Raw genomic sequence first — 21,815 nt, 5'->3', positions numbered from 1 at the left:
TTGCCATTTTTCGAACAAATCATATACCTCATAATGGTTTTTGTTTCGAAAAATACTTAAAATCGCATTTTTTGCTGATTTAAACCTAAAATTCCACAACAAAAACCAGCGGCCGCTTAAAATTTCCGACCTTTTACATTTTCGCGCGAATTAGCGCTAATTTAAATCCATGTTTTTGCATCATTTCTAAAATTGTCAGATAGCCCACAACTTCGGATATAATTAGGGTGTTTCGATAAGTATGCGTAACCGCATGCACCTGGCTCACACCGCCAGAATTTGAGTTATTTCTAGATAACCCGGTGGCCTTGAGTCGCAGCTTTTTCTCTTTATTCTTTAAAACAGTGGTTCACAAACTTTTTAAGTCGCGCCCCATTTTTGGAACTTGTCAAGTCCCGCGCCCCACCTCAAAAATAACTACCGGTTGCTAACAATAGGCTACAAATAACAGATAGTAAGGCGAAAGTATGTTTCATTCAAAAACACATGAATATCCAAAATAAAGAAAAGTAAATAACAAAAATAACGTGGGCAAGATCAAATCTAACATTTTTCTCTAATTATTTTTAATTAGCTTTACACCTCCTCAAAAATTGCTTTTTAAAACGTCATAACCTACGGTTAAATTCAAAAGATCTCAAGGTTTGACTTTATTCTTAATCAAACAGCAGATAAAACAACTTAGAGCGACACAACAGATATCACGCTAACAGATATCTTTTTTACAAAAATGCAAATCGACTCTCTCCCAGACCCAGCCAAAACGTGGCACACGACAAATTTGGTACTCCCGTAGTATGTGAACAAAGATGGCGGACAACGGAACGTAGTATGTGTACCAGGTTAATAGTTCCAAGTACAAATACTACGAGAGTCACTTGGATAGTCCCCGAACTCGTAATAGTACTAAATTATGGCCTAACCTGGTACACATACTACGGGAGTACCTGAAGTTGTGCCTTTATCGTGCTTTGGTTCGGCGGGGCTTATCATTACATTTCAAAGGGGGACTGCTGCGGATCGGAAAATGGGTACGCCCCTAAGACAAGCGCTGAACAACTACATTCATTACCCCAGCTAAGTGCAGTGTAAACAAGTTTATTAACAAACTATCAAAATCAAAAACTGATTCGGTAAATGTGTGGTATTACTAAATACAGGAAATGATTGTAAAAGTTTGCGCACCACAAGAACCAATTTGAGGCTTCAGTCCGAAAATGGATTAAACAACAATTGATATTTAATTACCTAAATTAATCTGCTCTTGACTCACATTGTGTAGTTTGAATAAAATATTATAATGAGAAGGTTCGCGGATCAACGTCAATCAAAGTTTGGGAAGTCAAGAAATATTGATCTAATGATATGTTACTCTCCACATAGTTTTGGAAATGTAGAAAACCAGCAGAAGAATTCGGTCCTTACCAAATCCCCATGGTAACGCCACTGCTTATGTAGTCAATAAATGAGTTATAATAAAACGGTTCGGGACTCAGCGGCAACCACAAGCATTCACCACCATTGCCTCGTATTGTCTTTGAAAATGTATGAAAACTAGCAAAGAAATTTCCACAACCCACAAATCTCCATGGTAACGCTTCTGCGTAATATAACGGAAGAATCCGGGGCTTAGCGGCATCCACACGCATTCACTACCATATCCTCATATTGTCTGAGCACAACGTTGCCGGACGTATCGAAATACAGGAGGGAGACGGGGGATAGCACAGTGGGGACACAACACGGTTGTGGTGAATTCCATGGTTCCACAGAATGCATCATTGTCATCAGAACAGCGTGGTTCGTGCCATTTAATCTCCCTCCAAGAGGAAAAGGGCATTCGCCTTCGCATCGGTGCGCCTGATATCCTCTTGGAGCAATTATCCATTTCCCCCAACCTACGTCATCGAAGCTAACGTGCATGGGGTAGCGACGACAAATTGTGCTCCGTACTGCCCTCGAGTGTCCAGTATGTAAAGATCTCCCGCGGACGAGGTCAGGTGTGTGAGACGATTTAGCGTTTTGACGACCATTCCAAAATAAAGATTTTTGATCATTTTTCGATTTTTTGCGATTTTTCGTTTTACGCCTTTTCGATGCTTTGTCGTCTGTCACAGATCTTTTGCGTCGTTTTATATTGGAATCCTCAACTATCACGTCATTCGTTTCTACGGAAACTTCATTTTCGTTTGAATATGACGTCATAGGCATAGGACATTGTCGCCGATCTAATGAAACCAGTAAGATTCTAGGGTTGGCAACCATCATTTGTTTGCATCGTTTAGTCAAAATCGATTCTGTTTCCATGGTAACAACCAAAATCGCTTTACTTAAAGTTCGTTTCTTGATTTTGAAGAAGTTTGTTCGCCATTTTTGGACAATAGGTTTTATGTCGATGAATAATGTATTTTGTTTGCTTTTCATGCTTGGCATGTAGTGCTTTACAGTAACTGGTGATCCAAGACTAATGGCGATTTGTTCGTCCACCTTGTCCAAGTCTAAAAATAAAAATTGACAATTTTTGAGTAACGTCGGCTTCGAATTTTGGGCACGAGGTGGACATCGTTTAGATAAATTTTTGTTGTTATTATTCTGGTTGTTATGAGAAAAACACTAAGAACACTTTTTATATGACGTGTTAACCTTCTTGTCCATTTATATATTTATATTTTTTTATAAACATTTTGTTTAAAGAAATCCAAATATTTAAACTTATATCAAACCTGTATTGTCTTTTTTCCACGTCATACTTTTGATTTTCATTTTCTTCATGACGTCATCAGTGACGAAATAAACCTCATATTTATATTGTGGGTAGGTCATCAATCCGTTATCAACAAACCATTGCCAAAGCTCTTGTTTGGTTGAATCCGCGTGATAAGGAGCAGGAATCTGAATTGTGTGAATAGAGTTACTTGCGCAAATGCTGTTTGCGCGAATTATGGTGTCATTTTTGCGAAACCATTTACGCGAATTGTGTTTAGTGTTGTTTAACACCCATCTTCACAGAAAAGTGCGCACAACATCAAAATTTATGATTTAACTGAGAGGTATTTATTACTGCAAGAGTTGCACCTTCAATTTAGCCTCCGTTATATTTTCATATTCATGCAGAGCGTATTTCATTGAGAAGGAGAGTTCAACAATAGTTTGTCTGCGATTCTGATAGAGGACGCTCCCTGAAATGATAAATTACACATAATTTTTTTAATTGGAGTAAAGACAGCTAAAATTTAAAAAAGAAAAAGTTCCGGCACAAAATAAAAATTCATAGTATATTATCCGTATTGGTAATATGGAAAAATTGAGAGAGATTCATCAAAAAAAGTTCACGAAAAAGGAATATGTATGCACACATGAGACTAACACAATAGGGTAAACGCAAGTTTAAATACTAAATGATTGATGGTTACATTTTGCAAACGGGTTTTCCCCAGAAGATAAACTCCTCGCAAAAATTGATGAATCCCGCGGTTACATTACATTTGAACCCACGTACATTTGAACGCGTAATTTCAACCCGTGACAATTGCACCTGCATACTATTGTACCTATGAATTATTTTTGTTACGGATATTTGAACCCATACTAACCCTAACCCATGGATTTTAGCACCCGCATATAGATTGAACCCGCGGATATACGGGAGCAAATGTATGGGTTCAAATGTACGTGGGTTCAAATGTGCGGTCACCGAATCCTGCAGCCGATTTAAAAAGACACGTTCGGCTAACATAAACTCGGTTCAAGTACGGACGTTTGCGAGAATGTCGTTTTGGGCGAAAGCTTTTCGTGAAATGACGTTTGCGCGACAAAAGCACATTTGTGGGAATGTCATTTTGTGATGGATGAAATTTGGAAAGGTCGTTTGCGCGAATGACTTTTCAATGTAAAACACATTTGCGCGAGTGTCGTTTTGGGAAAATGATTTTCTATCAGTTCCATCTAGTTTTGCGAGTAGGAACATTTACGCGAAATTCGCTACAGAAGTATATTTACCGTCAATGTCATTCCAGTAAACGCCATTTGCGCGAATCTTTTTAGCGGGTTAGTTTGCGAGAATACAACTAATATAATAACACCTGACCTCTAATAACACTTTACTTATCAAAGCGATTGCGCCACATTAAAGTGTAAGCAAACTTAAAAGTTGATAAAACTTGCAGCCGAGTTGAAAAGTAAACGATAAAGACACGTTTAGTAAACACGGACATTTGCGAGAATTTTGTTTTGCGTGAAAGTTTTTTGCACAAATGTTGTTTGAGGGAGAAAAGAACATTTGCGGGTATGTCATGTGTGTGTGGAATGATGTTTAGACAAAAGCCGTCTTGCAGAAAGGCTATTTGCGCGAATAGCGTTTCGTGAAAAAACATATTTGCGCGAATTTTATGGAAAATGATTCTTTCGCGAATCTAGTTTTGCGAGAAGGAGCATTTACGAGAAATTCGTTACAGAAGTATATTTTCCGTCAATGTTCTCTTTTGCAACGCCATTTGCGCGAACGTTTTTAGCGGGAAAAACGCCGTTTGCGAGAATGGCCACACCTGACCCCAATAACACTTTACTTATCAAAGCGATTGCGCCACATTAAGGTGTCAGCAAACTCAAAAGTTGATAAAACTTGCAGCCGAGTTGATAAGATAACAAGAAAGACACGTTTGGTAAACATAGACCACGTGATTGACAGTTATTGATGAGTAAACTGATTAACTAGGACCATTACAGAAAAGATTGTCAGCGTTTAGTGACTTTTTATGGTTGTCTTTGAGATGCACTTCTTCAGAAGTAAACTAGCCCATGACCATAACAACTGAGAACCAAGAGATACTGGAACTGGATAGAATTATGCATTATAGACCGATGAACGACGATTGATCCTTGAAGATTCATTTTTTTAAATTTTCAAGATAATTCACTGAAAACAAGGTCACGCGCACTCAGAAATAATGGTACTCCCGTAGTGTGTGTACCAGGTTAGGATTATGACATAACTTTATTCCGATTTCCCTTATTTTAGTTCTATTTCGAGTTCGGGGACTGTCTGTGTTAACTAAGTAAATATACCCCCTGCCCAAAGGTTTCAGTATCTTTACACAACTTGATGTAAAGTATGCGAACAAAATTAGTTACCTCCATATTGAAACACACACTTCTGGAGCGCCGAAATATGAATTTACAGGCTAACCCTGAACAACACAGGGCTAATAAAAATACCTAAAATGACGGTGGTACACCAGTGTAATGTCAACGGAGAGACCTGAACAAGTATCCAGAACCTATTTTGAAATTAAAGTAGTGCATAACGCGTAATTAAATGCCGATTGGTACGAATTACTTCAGAGAGTGTCAATACAAACCCGAGATTTATAACCTGCAGAATCCTACTTTTTTATATAAAATGCGTCACGTGGTTGGTCACGTGACTTCGATAAACAAAATTGCGTGTAAGGATCCCACGCATCCGTCAACGTTGACGAGGTCATGAACCTAAATTGAATCAATTTGGCTTAAAGAAAACATGAGCCGATGTAGTTTATTTTGGTAACGGGGTTTATTTTGGCAGCAAAATAAATTTTGAATCAATGTCCGTATATCATCAAATCAGTGGCAGGATTCCGTCTGGTGAATAAACATAAATCCGTGACTATAAGATGCATTCCTATCGAAAAGCCGTTTCGGGTGATTGCTAATTGCTGACACCTGTTTAAATGTTACAGCTGACAAAAACCAACTACTTATCTTTTAAAGCTGACTTCAAAAAACTGTCAGATATGTATTGTGTACACTGTTAAGAATACTCGGAAAATTAACTTTTCCAAATTTCAATCGTGTTTGAGTAATTGACGAAGATCTGTTTTATTTTTGCTGAAAAAGAGAGCGCGTGAGAGAGGACGTCGAGGGGTAATATATATCAACAATAAGGAGTACGTGCGCACAAAAACTTCATGTTATGTTCCACATATCATATCTGTCACTCGCAATCATTTTCCATGGATTGTGTTTTCTTTTTCATATTCTTTTTTTACATATTATGTTTTACATACTTATCAGATGCCATTTAAATGTTAATTCAAGCGCTATATAACTTAATACAACGAACTAGCAGAATTAAAAAATAATTAGTGACAAAAACTACTTATCTTTTGAAGCTGACTTCAAAAAACTGTCAGATATATATTGTGTACACTGTTAAAAATACTGGGAAAATTCCCCCTGAATTGTACACATTCCTATCTGTTTTCGAAAAGTGTGTGTGCGTGGGCGTAATACACTCCTTCTTTTAGAACTGACATGAGCAAACTACAGCACGCGGGCCAATCCGGCCAGTTGGATAATTCAATCTGGCCCGCCTGATACTGCCACAACCAAACTAAAACCAAATTTTGATGTTTTAGCTAAAAAATAGCGCAAGGAATTTGTTGAGATCGCGGCTAAATTTTATTATGGCACGAGGCTATTATTCTCCAGTTTTGCTTTTGTAACAATGTGAATATTGGGTGCTCCCAAAGTATGCGAACCAAGATGGCGGACATCGGAACGTAACATTGGTAACAGGTTAGGGTTAGGCGATAATTTTTTTCCCAATTTTCCTTATTTTAGTCCTATTATCAGTTCGAAGACTAGCCAAGAGCCTCCCGTAGTATTTATACCTAAAATTATGGCCTAACCCTAACCTAGTACACATATTACATTCCGATGTCCGCCATCTTGGTTCGCATACTTCGGGAGCCCCGAATATTGTTCATAAAAAAGTAACTTTTCACGTCACACTTACATGGCCCGCAGTCTAGAGGGGCAAAATTTTTACACCTAGTCCAAAAACCTTACCCATCCCTGTTCTAGACCCTATGTTACATGGAATTAGCCGTCAACAGTAAAATGAGCGCGCGCGCAATTTTTATTTTTTTGAAGAACTCCATGTTATGTGGAACTCGTATCTGATTTCAAAATAAAAAAATAAAAAGAAAAAAATGTGTGCGAGTGCGTTCGTAGGGGGGAGGTTTATATGGTTTGTGTGTTGAGAGGAGGAAACCAACATTTAGAAAAAAAACATAAAAAAAAATGAATCACTGCTCTCAACAAAGTAGTTTTTGGGCGTGAGGTTTTATACAAAAACTTCTGTTTCTTGGATTCCTTACCTTATCTGTTGAAAATATTGGGAAAATCAACTTCCAGTTGGATTGGAATACAGTTCTTCTGGAACATTGGCTCCCTCCCGCCCGCAGGACAATTAAGGCCCGCGTAACGATTTCATATGGCCCGCCGAACATGAGTGGAATAGTTCAACCTTTTATGTTTTTACTTTTTTGTGTTCTAGATGCCGCCATTGTTACGTCATTATCACAGTTTGGGCACTTGTATATTCGTAACAATTCAATTATACCGGTATCCCAATTAGGGTTAGGACCACATGCGAATCCGCGATTGTCCTTCCGCTCCTAATTTCGGCTCCCAGTCAATAAACCTGGAGACCACTGATTTAGAACTTAAGGTACATGGAATTAGCTATATTTTATATATTTTCCGGGTCCGGGTCGTTTTGAATTGAATTGTGTTAGGTCTCGCGTAAATCGGAATTTGTCAACGCGTAACGTTATCACCATAATCTCATATGCCAGTGGTTCCCATCCTCTAATGCAGCGATTCCCAAACTGTGGTACGCGTACCACCTGTGGTACGCGAGAGTCTTTCAGGTGGTACGCGACCAACTTTCAATAATTTGCAATGTTGCGTTTCAATTACCTTTAATTTGTGGTTTCGCACGTTTATGAAGCAACACTTATTTTGTTCAAGATGATCAAACGCCAATTACCAACTTTCATGACCTTTGACCGATGCTGTCAGCAAAATATTTGGCGGGAACGCTCTCCTTACCGGCCGTCTCAGACTACGTACGGTTGCTATTCGTACTTGCTTTCAAAAGCCTGCGGTGTGTGAATATTGCGAAATTTTGTTTAATTCAACTATTGACAACATGTCTAAACGAAATTACAGTCCAGCTTACATAAAGTACGGATTCATAGCTATTGAACACAACGGAGAAGTTTTGCCGCAATGTGTAGTGTGCATGAAAACGCTTGCTAATTCGGCTATGAAACCAAGCTTACTCCAACGACATCTTGACACAAATCATCCCGACAAGAAGGATCGAAATGAGAGTTTCTTTCAGCGACTGGGCGAGCAAGTGAAACGACAGCGCTTCGACAACACTGGCACAATTTATCAGAGAAAGAAATGTGCTGTCAAGGCATCCTATGAAGTCGCTCTCCTGATAGCAAAAAATCAGAAAGCACATACCATTGGAGAGCGCCTCATTATGCCAGCTGCAAAGATGTTAGTAAAAAATGTACTTGGTGAAGAGGCGGCTGCAAAGCTAGTAAGTGTTCCCCTCTCCAACAATACGGTTAAGAATAGAATAGAAGAGATGTCAGTCGATATTGCTGAGCAAGTGATTTCAGGAGTGAAAGATTCAGAGTATGGTTTTTCCATTCAATTGGACGAGTCGACGGACGTAACAAATAACGCACAGTTACTTGTGTATGTTCGTTATACACAAGAAAAGGCTGTAAAAACTGAATTACTTATGAGCAAAGAACTTTCAGGTACAACAAAGGGAAAGGATATTTTCGAAGCATTAGACAGTTTTTTCAAAGTGAATAAACTGGACTGGGGAAAGTTGATTGGCTGTACAACAGATGGAGCTCCATCAATGCTAGGACATAAATCAGGCTTCAGAGCTCATGTGACGGCTGTGGCGCAAAACGTGACTTTTGTTCATTGTTTTATTCATAGATTCGCCCTATGCGCGAAAGTGCTACCTCAGAACATGTTATCATGCTTGAACCGAGTTATCAAACTAGTAAATTTCGTCAAAACATCTGCTCTGAATACTCGGTTGTTTAAACTTCTTTGTGAGGATCTCGGTTCTAACCACAGCTGTCTCCTCTTCTATACGGAGGTGCGCTGGCTCTCTCGTGGTAATGCAACAAGGCGCCTGTTTGAACTGCGACATGAGCTTCTGCAATTCTTCAAGGAGAAGAATCACGATTTTCAAAACGACCTGGAGAGCAAAGATTTTCTTACTAGATTGGCATATCTATCAGACATTTTTGAAGTTCTGAACAACTTTAACCTGTCGTTTCAAGGACCCAATCTAACTGTAACAGATTTCATTTCAAAGCTTAGAGCACTCATTCGTAAGCTGGACCTCTGGACATGGAATGTTAGCAATCAAAACTACGGAATGTTCAAATGCCTCACTTCTGTTGAGAAAAATCCTGATGGTGGCATTTCTAAAGAAATTATTGATCATCTTTCGCAACTAAAGACGGAGCTATTGAATTACTTTCCTGATGTTGCATACTGTGCTTACTCCGTCAACCCATTTTTCATTGATCCGGTTGATGTGCCTGTAGGGACCGGGGAACAAGAAGAACTAATAGACATTCAAACTGATGAGGCAGCAAAAATAAAACATAAGGAATGTTGTCCAATCAATTTCTGGTTGAGCATGGCATCATCGTATTCTAACCTAGTACGTCACGCTGTTTCCCAGCTATTGATTTTTCCATCTACGTGGGAGTGCGAACAAGGGTTTTCGGCTTTGATGGCCATCAAATCGAAAAGCCGAAATCGTCTTGGAACGCCAGAACATGACTTTCGATGCGCTGTCAGCAAAGCTCTTCCTCGCATTGACCAGCTGGTGGAGAAAAAACAACTACATCCATCTCATTAAAATTTTTAATTGGCTTCATTTTGTTTAATTTATGGTTTTTATCTCTTTCTGGAATGACATTTGTCAAATCTTAATGCTGCTACATGCTCAGTTTTCTTATCTACAGGTGCATAGTTTATGGTTTGAGATATTCTAGTCAAGTGTAACTTAGGTGGTACGCGAACGCTGCACAAAATTAAAAATGGTACGCGGGAATGAAAAGTTTGGGAACCACTGCTCTAATGGCTCGTGGCCCCTTCCGGAGGCTTTTAGCACTCATGGCGCCCCTGTTTATTGTTCCAATGGTATTTATAATAGGTCTTTGATTGGAAGATTCCAAATCCCATCATGTTCAAATGATTCATGCTTAACAAAGTGACACCCTGTAAGATAATCTTAAAACTCAATACTCTTTGCGCGAACAGGCTATTCAAAGCTGTTTGGCAAATAGGATTCATATTATGTTATGGGTTAATATATATATACAACATTAGGCAAAGTTGAAGTATAGAAAGTACATAGAAAGTGACATTCGCAGCAAAAGTAACTCCCAACTCCCTAAATTATCAAAGGGGGTATCCCTATGTTAACTAAACCATTATAATCCATCCCTGTTATATTTTTTATATGTTATATAAAATATATGTTTACCATTCTCTTTAAGATATAAGAGGTAAACAAACGTGATACTAGCAGTATCAAGGACTGATGCGGGAATAAATCGGGAAAAATACGTTTGCGAGAATACCATTTGCGCGAACTAGTTATCCCGAGCCTTCCGCGAAATAATGATTTGCATATGGTTTATTTTTAGCATCGCAACAATCGCAGTCATGTCGCCTAGGTTCTTGTTAAGCAAAGAGTTATGCTCGATCAATATTGATCGAACCATCGAGTAAACATATGTTTACTGTTGTCGTTCTAATCGTCTTTTTATTTTAACAAAGAACATTTGTTTGTGCGGTCTCTGTGGCGCAATCGGTTAGCGCGTTCGGCTGTTAACCGAAAGGTTGGTGGTTCAAGCCCACCCAGGGACGTCCGAATTTTTTATGTAGCACACTGTCACCCAGGCGGAGGCGCAGTTCTTACCACTTCATGGCAGCTTCTGCCCCGAACGAACCACGGCAGCGGTAGATTCGGTTAACGGTATATTCACAATTTAATGTACCAGATATTAATTAATCATCTGGAATTATATCTACTTAAACCCTAACCCCAATTCCATCAAAACTGTATCCATAAGAAAAACGTTCCAACTTACCCAATATTTGTCACCATAAGGTACAGCCCTGTCTTTACTGCAAAATTTTACCTGCCATTGGTTTTCAATTTGCTGCCGCGGTAGCGACAGCTCGTCATTGGTTTGTGGCAGCTAAAAAGTCAGTCGCCATAGGTTTGGCCGTAGCGGCCATGGTATGGAAATACCGCCATGGTTTTGCGGCAGCTGCAGACGCCACAGAATACTTAAAACCGCCCCTGCCCAGGCGGGTAAGGTAATCGACTATTACTGATCAATGTGTTGTTTGCATGAAATTGATTAGCGCTGGCGAGACGGCTTGGTTTAGTAAGATACCGGGATCGTTTGTACAATGTCACCGCTAAAGATCAAAGAATATTAGTAAAAATGGGTCTCGTGTAGTTTTGTACCTAACGTGCTTCTAGTAGGCGTGGCATGACAATTTTTTGATATGTCAATTCTAACCCCCATCTGACTACGCCATCCAAAAATTACGTCACTACGACATCACAATCACGTCATAGAGCTTGCCAAATATACGTACGATCGCCCGAAATGGCATTGGCGCCGACGATAAAGAACTGACTAACGTCACCGATCTCTCTTCTATCGGGATCGTAGTGACGAGAAAACGAGAGAAATAGCTGTTCGATTTCGGGTGGTCGTCTGCGCGTCTTGGATGGCAGTTCGTATGGTTTGAAGGGCTCCATTACGTCACTGTGACGTCGTAGTAACGTAATTTTCGAATGACTTAGTCAGGTGGGGGTTAGGATTGATACGTGAAAAAATTGTTATGCTACGCCCACTAGAAGTATGTTTGGTACGAAACTACATGAGCCCCGTAAATATCTAGTTAGAGTTAGCAATACAAACTGCGGCGAAAATTCAAATTTTCAAATAATTTCTAATCCTAACCCCTACTGTATAATTAATTTGTTATAACGCGCTGCGTTTTTTTTAAACATCACATATTACGTACGACGATTTTAAATTGAGTAAACAGTACAAACAAGCCGATAGCCTCCTCATTATACCAGGTCCAGTATACAGACATTTAGTTCATTAATCATCGCGAGACACAAGGTCATAAATTATTATTTAAAATGAACTGGTCAACAAACATCATAGAAATATCTAAGTGATAAAACTAATAAAAACAAACTCCATGTAAACTGTAGATCTTTGTGAATAATGTTTCTTGGGAAAATTAAACGTTGAATTAACTGAAGAATGGTAAAATTGAAAATATGAACCTTAGTATGTGGTCCTTCCATATTCTCAATGCCAAAAAGATATGACACCCTACAACAAAATAATACTTGTAGGGAAATTGGTAAATGGACTTCACAACGCTAAAATGAGGAAATATAGCTTCGTCATATATACTACAAAAATTCCCTCAAGTCACACCATGATGAAAAAAACATGAGTCCATACTACGTGATACTCGTAGTGATAGGTAGAAGTCACGGGCAGGGGCGCAGCCAGGGGAGGGGGGAGCAGCGTCGGATCCATCCTTCCCCCAATTTTTTTTTAATGTTTTTTAAAAACCATTTTTTGTATCATACATAGAAATTTTACGTAGCTTGGAACCCTCGAAACTCTTGAAACTCACGTTTTCAGTACCCGCTTGCTTTACAGACCAACTCGGTAATTGTAAATTTCAAAACGCGTCAGTCGTTATTGGACACGTTTAGTGGACATAACGATCGTTTCAATTGTTATTTGTTTCCATCATTTTTAAAAAATCGCTTTTCTCTTCGAATACTTCCAATTGCTTTGAAATTTTCAGTGGTTAAAGATAAAATTTTTCTCCAGAAGGCTATTACTTATTTTTTTCGCTATGACGTCATCAAAATTATTGCCATTGGGTGGCGCTACGTGTCCATATATTTGAGCATAGCTCGCTTGTTTTACAGTGCCAATGTCGGAATGTTCAGACCTCCCAACAACGGTTCAACGAACGACGAAGTTGTTTGTTAGTTTATCTTTGTGCTTTCCATGTTTAAACTTAGAAATTAAATCAAAAATTTAACCTAATTCTTAACCACAGTCCAGATAATCTATCTTTTCGGATTAGCAGATAAAAAAATGTTGAAACAAATGTAAATTAATTCAGAGCCAAAGTCCAGAAAATCGTCTGTTTGCAAATAAAACAGTTGAAATAAATTTAAATTAAACTCGATGTTTCGATGGATAATACTACGGGTCACGTAAAGTTCATGCCATTTGTTATTTCCATGTACGTGAAAGACAAACAAAAACAATATTGACGAAGGTGTTTTATTATTTCGGACCATAAATCTTGAGACTTATGTAAATTGACCTAACATACGGAAATATGCTTTCCTGATACTCAGCTTCGATTAAGAATAAAAATGAGTAAAATGGCCAAATATAATGAACACAAAAATGATATGATTACGGTCAGCAGATTCGGGTTTGGTTTAATTAAAACATGAATTAATAATGTGATCACTTTGATTTGAAAAATTCTCTAGTTCTGGTGGGATTATGTGTAAATGCATCATTTAACTTCAGATAATTTTCCATCTGATGAAATTGCCCGATTTTCTCAGCCATTTTCCCAGTCTGAAATTAGGATCTGGAGGAATATGTAGTAGAGTTCAAGGGTCGGCAACCTACGGCCCGCGGGCCAGTTACGAAGCGCGATTTTGCTTGGTCGAACATTTTTTTTTATTTTTCTATGCGGATTGGAGAATTTTTGCTGTAAAGCGATACACGTCGTGAAGAGATGGTTGGAGAAAAAATGTTGCCAATCTGAACTCCGGATTTGCAACCGGATAAGATGTTTCTCCGACTTATCAGCCCGATTTTTGTGTATCAGAAATATATCTTGTAAAATGGTCTTTGACCCGACACCGGAAAGCGGAAATCGAAGTCAAAATATTTTGTCCACCGGCGCCAAATATATTTAACTGAACAGGTGTCACAATATTAATTCATAATCAATCGTTAAAGATCAATGAAGATATCGATTTCTCCTTCTAAGTTTATTTTACGATTCACCACATACTCAGCATTCCGACAGGTGTGGAATACGAGAACGCAATAAAAAAAGTTAAGCCATTTTATATGTTTTACGTGATAATGTGTTCTACATTGTTGGGTGGTCTAAGATTCTCGTTTTCAAAGGAAGTGATTGGAGTCAAAATTATAAGAAATTCGGACTCAAGACCAGAAACGTTTTACCAACTTCATGGTGAAATCCGGGTGGGTTATATTTTGTAAGTGAAACTAAGAATGCACGCTGCTAGGTTGTGGTCGGAGTCAATTTATTATCGTCAATTCATAGCCAAAGCCTAAAACTGGCTGGGACATTTTTCCGATTGCGCAGTCGTCTTAATTCCTGTATGAAATCTATATTATACGCCTGGATCACAAATTGTGTACGCAATGAAATGATCTTTAACTCTACATTGGTGAGCGGTGGACGGAGTCAAAAAAATTATGATTTCACAGCTCAAACATCCAAATGGAACCCACCTTGTCGGCTTTGCACACCGTCACACACAACTATTAACGAAATTCGTTTTAATATTCTCTTCACGATTTGTAATCTGGCAGGTGTGTATTATGAAATCAGTAATAAACATTAGAAAAGTATCTCCGTTTTCTATTTTGGACGCGAAGATCAGATAACACGTTTATTGATGAGTGCGTGAAGCGGGGGTTGGAGTCGATATTTTGCCAATCCGGACTCAGAACCGGATGAGACGTTTCTCGAACTTCATATATCGGATGGATCCTATTTTGTCCGCGTAAAAACAGAATCTTTGATCCTGCACCAGAAAGGTTGTGATTGGAGTCGCAATTTTTATCAACTAGACCGGGGCTACTTAACTGGCGGACCGCGACCTTTCGGGTATTCGATTCGGACCGCGCCTAATTCTTAATTCTGGATCATTAGCCCCACTTTTGAAATTTCATTTTCTAAAATCACATTTATAGATTTAAATATATATGAAAAGTACTATAACGCCATAAGAAACAATCTTGATTAGCTAATAATCATTGGTCGGCCAAGGAAGTGCGTGTTTAGGGATGCCGAACTATAATTTCTGGAAAGACCGGACCTAAATAATTTTTGAAGTTTTGTATGCGGATCTTTGGTAAAAATAGTTGAGTAGCCCTGAACTAGACTAGCGCCTAAAAACGGATGAGACCTTTTTCATACTTGAGAAAGCTTAATGAATACGCAGACAAGGTGCCGTGTTATTAATTCACGATCAATCATTTCAAAACTTCCTTCATGCTCAGAAGATTACGAAAGCTGTGTGAAACATTACATTCTCCACGCGAGGAATCACAGAACACAATTGGGGTAATTTTGTACAATTTTGTCCATATTGTACAAAGCCGGCACCGACGCTTAAAATGAGAAAATTATTGATTATCCAGTTAGGTTTTGGGTTAGGGTTGGGAATGTAGATTACGCTGAAAATTCATATTTTCAGAAGTAAGTAAAGGAGACTCATGTGTGAGCAAAGTAATGAGCAACAACTTGAATGCCGATAGCTACGATAGCACATATTAGAATTATAAATGTGCACTTATTCAGATGTAAAAAAAAATTATCATCTTTAAGATGTCATAATACACGATGTGACACGATAATAGAAAATTATGATGTCATAATACCATTTGAAGGACAGAAGACGGGGCACAGTTAATTTCTTTTTTGATTTAAGATAGAGAAAAGTGTCGTATATATATACAAATATCAAAAATTTGACTGCTATTGTTACGCAAGAATAAGACAAACAAACATACATTGTTCGTCATAATAAAACAACGAAAAATCACATCAACTTTTACGCGATGTCATAATGATTATTTACCCAGGCGTAGCAAGCAATCATTCCCAATGATATATGGCTTCTTAATTGCGTTGTTTAATCGCCACGTTGCGTGAGATGCTTTACGTGAGGGCGGCCTTGTTTACTGTGAGTACCGTAAATACGCCTTCGTAATACAAGCTAAAAAGCACTTTTGAAGTATTGCTACACATTAGCATAAATACAACTTTCGCTCCGAAAAATACACAGCACACTGATGTACACTTATCCTGTACTTCAGCACCACAATTTCAACAAAATAATACATCTTTCATATATAAATATGCGTTTGCACTCATTACGTTCCGAAAAAATACACCTCCCAGATATAAATGGGCGTTAGCACTCATTACCAAATTTTTAAAAAAATACAGCAACATATATAAATATGCGTTAGCGTTCATTACATTTAAAAAAAATTCAAACAATCACCCACTCGACATATATAAATGGGCGTTAGCACTTATTACCACAATTCCACAAGCAAATAATGAATCCTATTATTCAATATTGGTTAAATCATCATGGTATTGTTAGCCATATATTTACGACCACTTTAGGGGTGGGCAAATAAATATCAAATTAAAATTAACATCTTGAAACGCGGTATTATTTATTTTTACCACAAATGGTAGATTAATTTATTATTCGCACCTGTGATAACTTGGCTCGCGTGAGCGTAAAAAATGAACATTGGACGTGAACTATTAAAATTAACCTGAATTTTAACTTGAATCTTAATGTAACTAAAGAAATGGCGTTTTCAATAACAATTATTGGTACTCCCGGAGTATGTGAACTTAGATGGCGGACAATGGAACGTAGTATGTGTACCAGGTTAGGGTTAGGCCATAATTTTATTCCAATTTTCCTTATTTCAGTTCTATTACGAGTTCGGGGACTAGCCGAGTGACTCCCGTAGTATTTTCACCTGAAATTATGGCCTAACCCTAACCTGGTACACATACTACGTCCGGTGTTCGCCATCTTGGTTCACATACTTCGGGAGTACCCAATTATTTATGATGTTTATAGGTTGTAGGTACTCCCCAAAAATCTACTTGGAATTTCGTATGATCGAGACTGAGTGCGAGGATCAGACCTGATCAATGACTAACCCTAACTGGACGATACTATAATCAATATATGATCTAGCATGAAGGTGGAGGGATGTTCATATGAGCGCGACTCTGAATTTCCAGCAGGATACTTTGGTGGCGGGGATGAGGGGACAGGGCTAGGTTAGGGATCTTCGTGTGATTCGTTGATTATGGTCTACTAAGTGGCGTATCTGTCCTAAATTTGTTGGTGTGGTAAGTTATGGATTTCACGCATCATTTTAAATGTAATAAGTTGTGGAGGCATCGCCGAATCTCCAAATCCACGAATTTTTCGAAAATAGTGGTTCATTGGCAGTGTGTGCCTTGTACATTGTGAAAATGCGGAGGGAAGGGGTACATGCCCATTACCGAACGCAGATACAAAGACATAGATTGGCATATCGTAATAAACTCAGATTTTTATAAAAAGGTGGTTTGTCAAGCAGAGGCGCTCCCAACTCGGATGTAAAGAATTAGGTTGGCAATATGATAAACAAAAGAAAGTCAGATTTTTATTAAATGGTGGGTGGGTTTTCAAGAGATTTGTGGGTCTAAAAGCGTTTGGAGTTACGAACAAATTGATATGTATGATACAGAACGATGTTTTTTTTATTACATTCACTAAAAGGGGGAAGAGATGGTCCGACGCGCACCGGCCCTGCGCTCAAGTATCGGTGGCCACATGTACAGAGCCTGAAAGAATAAGGGTGCGATGCATTTAATTCAAAATATGGGATCACTCACATCGAAAACTAAATCCTCTCAGTCTCATTTAAGAGCCTTATAGTGCTTGTATACAGGGCGTAGCCATGGGGGTGGTTTGGGGGGGAACCCCCTTCTTTTTGGAATGTAAAAAAATATTAGCATCTTAAAAACAGTGAAAACCGTCTAAAAACACCAAGAACCCGGCTAAAACGCTTAAAAACAGTGAAAAACCGTCTAAAACCGTCTTTTTAGATCCTCCAGACTCATGAAAACACACGTTTCCGGCATTCGGCCGGACCCGTTAGCTGTTTCGATCTAACTTGGCAAATAGAATCCCCTCCCCCCCTTTGAAAATTTCTGGCTACGTCCCCCTGCTTGTATAAAGTCTAAACCCTTGTCTATAGTAGTGGCATGAAATACACAACAAATCAATAAATACCAGAGATCATAATTTAAAACACCAAAATTTTGGTAATTTTTACTTTTTTTATTCTCACCTCAAAAACCGCCAAGATAATTAAGTTTTGTTTGAAAGAAACAAGTGTTTCTCCCGGATAGATAAATTAACGAATAATATTTGATTTTACCAGGATGTGTTTGCTATTAACGTCCTTAAAGGGCTGACGTTGCTTCAATTAGGAAAACAAATATTCCAGGGTGGTCGATTCAAAATGGACACTTAACCTTCAATTATGTTTGCTATTAAAGTTGTTTATTGTATCAGGTGTTACTTTATTGCCTCGAACAAGGATTTTTAGACAAAGGATTCCTAAACTGAAGAACTGTGAATTCTACAGGTCGCAAAGAGTACACCAATTTCCTATTGTACTTTTTTAGACTTTTCTAATTCGAAAAACAATTATTAAAACTGGTACAAATCTCACGATTTCGAGAGAATAAATAGGATCAGAGAAGGAGCGCGCTTGCATAGCAATGCCGACTTTGATCGTAAGACACGAGATGCGGCGCGCTACTCAGAACAGGGGGTCGCGAGCCTAAAAGTTTGAGAAGCCCCGAACTAGACAAGCTGCGCAGCTTAAAGAGAACGTTGGTTGCGAGAACCATTGACGCATCAGGAACTACAATTACTTTTTTGTAAGGCCGCCGTTTCGTAATTTCTGGTAAAAAAAACGGGTAGAACCGTTTGAGTATCAAGTTAGACCCACTCATAACTGTGCTAAACAATTAGTCTTTTTGATCTGAGCGAATGGACATTACCATGTTTTGCGTAAATTAAACCCCCTGTTCCGAGTATCGCGCCGCATCTCGTGTCTTACGATCAAAGTCGCCATTGCTATGCAAGCGCGCCCCTTCCCTGATCCTATTTATTCTCTCGAAATCGTGAGATTTGTACTAATTTTAATAATTGTGGTTCATACCAAAAGTATGAAAAAGTACAATAGATATAGTACTTTGAGTGAAGGTTGAAGGTCAATGGTTCTCGCAACCAACGTTCCCTTTAAAGCAACGTTCCCGAGAATCCCCGCGCACTACTTTCGTTCTGCCGCGCACTGCTTTCGTTTAAAAGATTGTGTTCTTTTCTATTTTTTCTAATTTTCCTCGCAGAGCTCACATGGCCTTCTATTCCTCGCAACTAAGCAAGCTGTTAGAGCAAGAGTGTGCAACATTTTTTGTCGGCGGGCCATATAACCAACTTCTGACATCTAGCCGGGCCATTCAACAAATTCAATATCTTTCAGGTACAAAATGAATTGAACATTTCTCACAACAAAAAGGCTATCGCTTAGTCTTCCAGTAATAAAGGCAAAAAGACGAAAGACTTAAAATTATGGATTTTAACCCCTGTGTGCGCTTTTTTAAACATGAACTTTCAGATTAGGATTTGATGCTTAGTGGGAAAATATCTGAGTGTTGACAAGGGCCACACTTATTGTCTTGGCGGGCCGGGTTGTGGCCCGCGGGCTGCCTATTGCACATCCCTGTCTTGGAGGAACGTTGCTCGCAGCTTTGCTCCCGAATGGGCGCACATTCTTGTCCGGTGGACGCATGCGGCATTGGTTCGAATAAAATGATACAAAATGTGCAAGCCAGGGTGTTTATAGTAGGTTTGAGAGGCGGAGATACGTGCCTGGTGAATTTAAACGAAAAGCCACAGGATTTCGAATCACATGAATTATCATAGATTACTCAACCTCCGTACCTGAGTTAAGTTATGGATCACGTTAAACTGGGCGTGGAACCATTAAAATGTAGATAATTAATTCGGTTAATTAAGCCCTAATTAGATCCATAGCCCGATCCTGTAATAATTGGTCTATCTGGCTATAATCAGGTTTGGTACAATCGTGGTTTCCACTAGAGGCGCTAGATGTTTTCAAATTACGAAACAACACAGTGAAGTGTCGCTGGTTGAGTTTATAAGGCCTTTGCCATAGAGAACACCATTCGTGGTGGAGTTTGGCCACATGTATCATATTGCTATGTACAATTGGTTAATGTGGTGCGCGGGAAAACGATGTAAAAGAACCACCGAGCATATATGGAACATATTTAAGAATCATTGCCTTGATAACCGGATAAATCACGTAGAGCAAATAAAGTTCCGATCAAGCGCGCGAAATTGATCAAACTCGGGCAGATGAAACGATTAGTTACAAATCAGTGATTGATGTTAACATATTTTCACGCCAGATCCGCCGAAATGCACTCTACATACGCTTTAAAAGACCCGTTAGAAATTTAGCTTGATTAAAAATGTTCACATATTTTGGTGTTTTCACACGTTTGTGTAATATACTATCGTACTATAAAAATTACAAAGTATCTCGCGTCGCACGTAATTTCGTCTGACTTCTGAGTATTTTAAAAACTCGATTGGCCTCTTACGAGCAGATGAAAGCGGTTTTGTTCCACCAACTCAATACCATGGTGACCGTACATTTGAACCGATGTACATTTGAACCCATGCGTATATCCACGGATTCAATCTATATGTGGGTGCTAAAACCCATGGGTTAGGGTTAGTATGGGTTTAACTATCCGTGAAACAAAAAAAATTCCATAGGTGCAATAGCATACAGGTGCAATTGTCATGGGTTCAAATGTACGTGGGTTCAAATGTAATGGAACCCAATACCATTATTGCACATGATCTACATGCGTCTTCGCGTTCAATAAAAATAATAAATGGTGTACCGAATACAATCATTTGGTAAACAACTTTCAATAAATTGACTCCACTCACCTTTATTGTTAAGCATTCTGACAACATTTCCTTTCATTCCAGGTATCTTGCATTTTAACGGAATGACCGTGGAACCAGGTTCATTCATTTTGTTGTATAAGGCGGATAAAAGGCTCGGAACCTCTTGATCTAGAGTCAAAGAATGAGAATTTGATGAGTTGGATAAGCAGTGAATCAGCCGGCATTAAGATCTTAATCACAAATTGAAAAAACGTACTCAATTTGAGCATAACACCTTGTTCTGAAAATTTAACTTTACAAGCTTATCTGTTCAATTTCCCAAGAATTCTTTTCACAGTTAAATATTATTTCCACAGCATTCTAACATGTAGCGTGGCTGTATTTTATCTCAATATTTGTTATTCCTATCTAGAGGTAAAATTAAATTATTGACTTAATTAAGCGAGAAGGAGAGAGAGGTTCGAAGCTTGATATTCCTTATTTCTTCTTAATTGAAGATGCCTATAAAGCTCACTTCAATAAAGACATTAATCAAACCTCCAGAATTCTGTACCGAAAACCTCAAAATACTTTTAAATTCTTTACTTACCTTGAAACTTATCCTCACCTTGCATCTCGAAACTGTCAATGTTTTCTTCCCTAGATCCACCTATTTCGTCATAATCCAATCCCAACATTTTCTTGATCCTATCTTCATCCCAAATGTCTTCCGCGCTAACAAAATCCTTCATGCTATTTTCATCATTAACATGAATATCGTTGTCATTCGAGAACTCCCGTTTCGACATTTTCTCGGCAACAATATCAAACAGCGATACGCCGGCATGAGTTGGCAACACGTATAAATGAGTCATTATCAAATACAACAATACTAACTCCATAATGAAATCGCCCGATCTCTGCACTAATAAATGTTAATTATAGAAAACAATCAAAATTTGCCAGCACAATTGAACGCCACATCAAAAAAATCGAAAAAATATCCAAGCTCGATAACTATAACATATATAGTGTGACAAACGTGAGGTACCTT

At 38.5% G+C, this 21,815-nt stretch overlaps 2 protein-coding genes and 1 non-coding gene across 4 annotated transcripts; 2 read left to right on the top strand and 1 right to left on the bottom strand.

The window, feature by feature from the left end:
* Positions 1-1,082: 1,082 nt before the first annotated feature.
* LOC120326712 (uncharacterized) lies at positions 1,083-21,710 on the bottom strand. 2 transcript variants are annotated; one of them, XM_078112097.1, is made up of 5 exons: positions 21,390-21,710; positions 20,822-20,950; positions 3,076-3,179; positions 2,724-2,892; positions 1,083-2,498 (listed from the first exon to the last, which is right to left on the bottom strand). In XM_078112097.1, the coding sequence occupies exons 1-5, from the start codon at positions 21,661-21,663 to the stop codon at positions 1,630-1,632; spliced, it is 1,545 nt and encodes a 514-aa protein (XP_077968223.1). In that variant the 5' UTR covers positions 21,664-21,710; the 3' UTR covers positions 1,083-1,629. The 2 variants fall into 2 exon arrangements, with proteins under 2 accessions (XP_077968223.1, XP_077968222.1); XM_078112096.1 differs by having other exon boundaries at positions 21,372-21,707.
* LOC120347859 (zinc finger BED domain-containing protein 5-like) lies at positions 7,632-9,953 on the top strand. Its single transcript, XM_039417969.2, has one exon. The coding sequence runs from the start codon at positions 7,976-7,978 to the stop codon at positions 9,734-9,736; it is 1,761 nt and encodes a 586-aa protein (XP_039273903.2). The 5' UTR covers positions 7,632-7,975; the 3' UTR covers positions 9,737-9,953.
* Positions 10,679-10,752, top strand: Trnan-guu (transfer RNA asparagine (anticodon GUU)). Its single transcript has one exon. It is a non-coding gene; the product is annotated as a tRNA-Asn (tRNA).
* Positions 21,711-21,815: the final 105 nt, after the last annotated feature.

Source organism: Styela clava, chromosome 4 (assembly GCF_964204865.1).
Source record: "Styela clava chromosome 4, kaStyClav1.hap1.2, whole genome shotgun sequence".
Classification (NCBI taxonomy): domain Eukaryota; kingdom Metazoa; phylum Chordata; class Ascidiacea; order Stolidobranchia; family Styelidae; genus Styela; species Styela clava.
This window is presented reverse-complemented; position numbering and strand designations above follow the sequence as displayed.

What these genes read in the sequence shown, in the direction of transcription:
- LOC120347859 (XM_039417969.2), top strand. Translation starts at nt 7,976, where the DNA reads ATGTCTAAACGAAATTACAGTCCAGCTTACATAAAGTACGGATTCATA.
- LOC120326712 (XM_078112096.1), bottom strand. Translation starts at nt 21,663, where the DNA reads ATGGAGTTAGTATTGTTGTATTTGATAATGACTCATTTATACGTGTTG. An exon ending in CAGAATGCTTAACAATAAAG is followed by an intron (nt 3,180 to 20,821) that starts GTGAGTGGAGTC and finishes TTATCATTTCAG; the next exon opens with GGAGCGTCCTCTATCAGAAT. An exon ending in TAACGGAGGCTAAATTGAAG is followed by an intron (nt 2,893 to 3,075) that starts GTGCAACTCTTG and finishes CACACAATTCAG; the next exon opens with ATTCCTGCTCCTTATCACGC.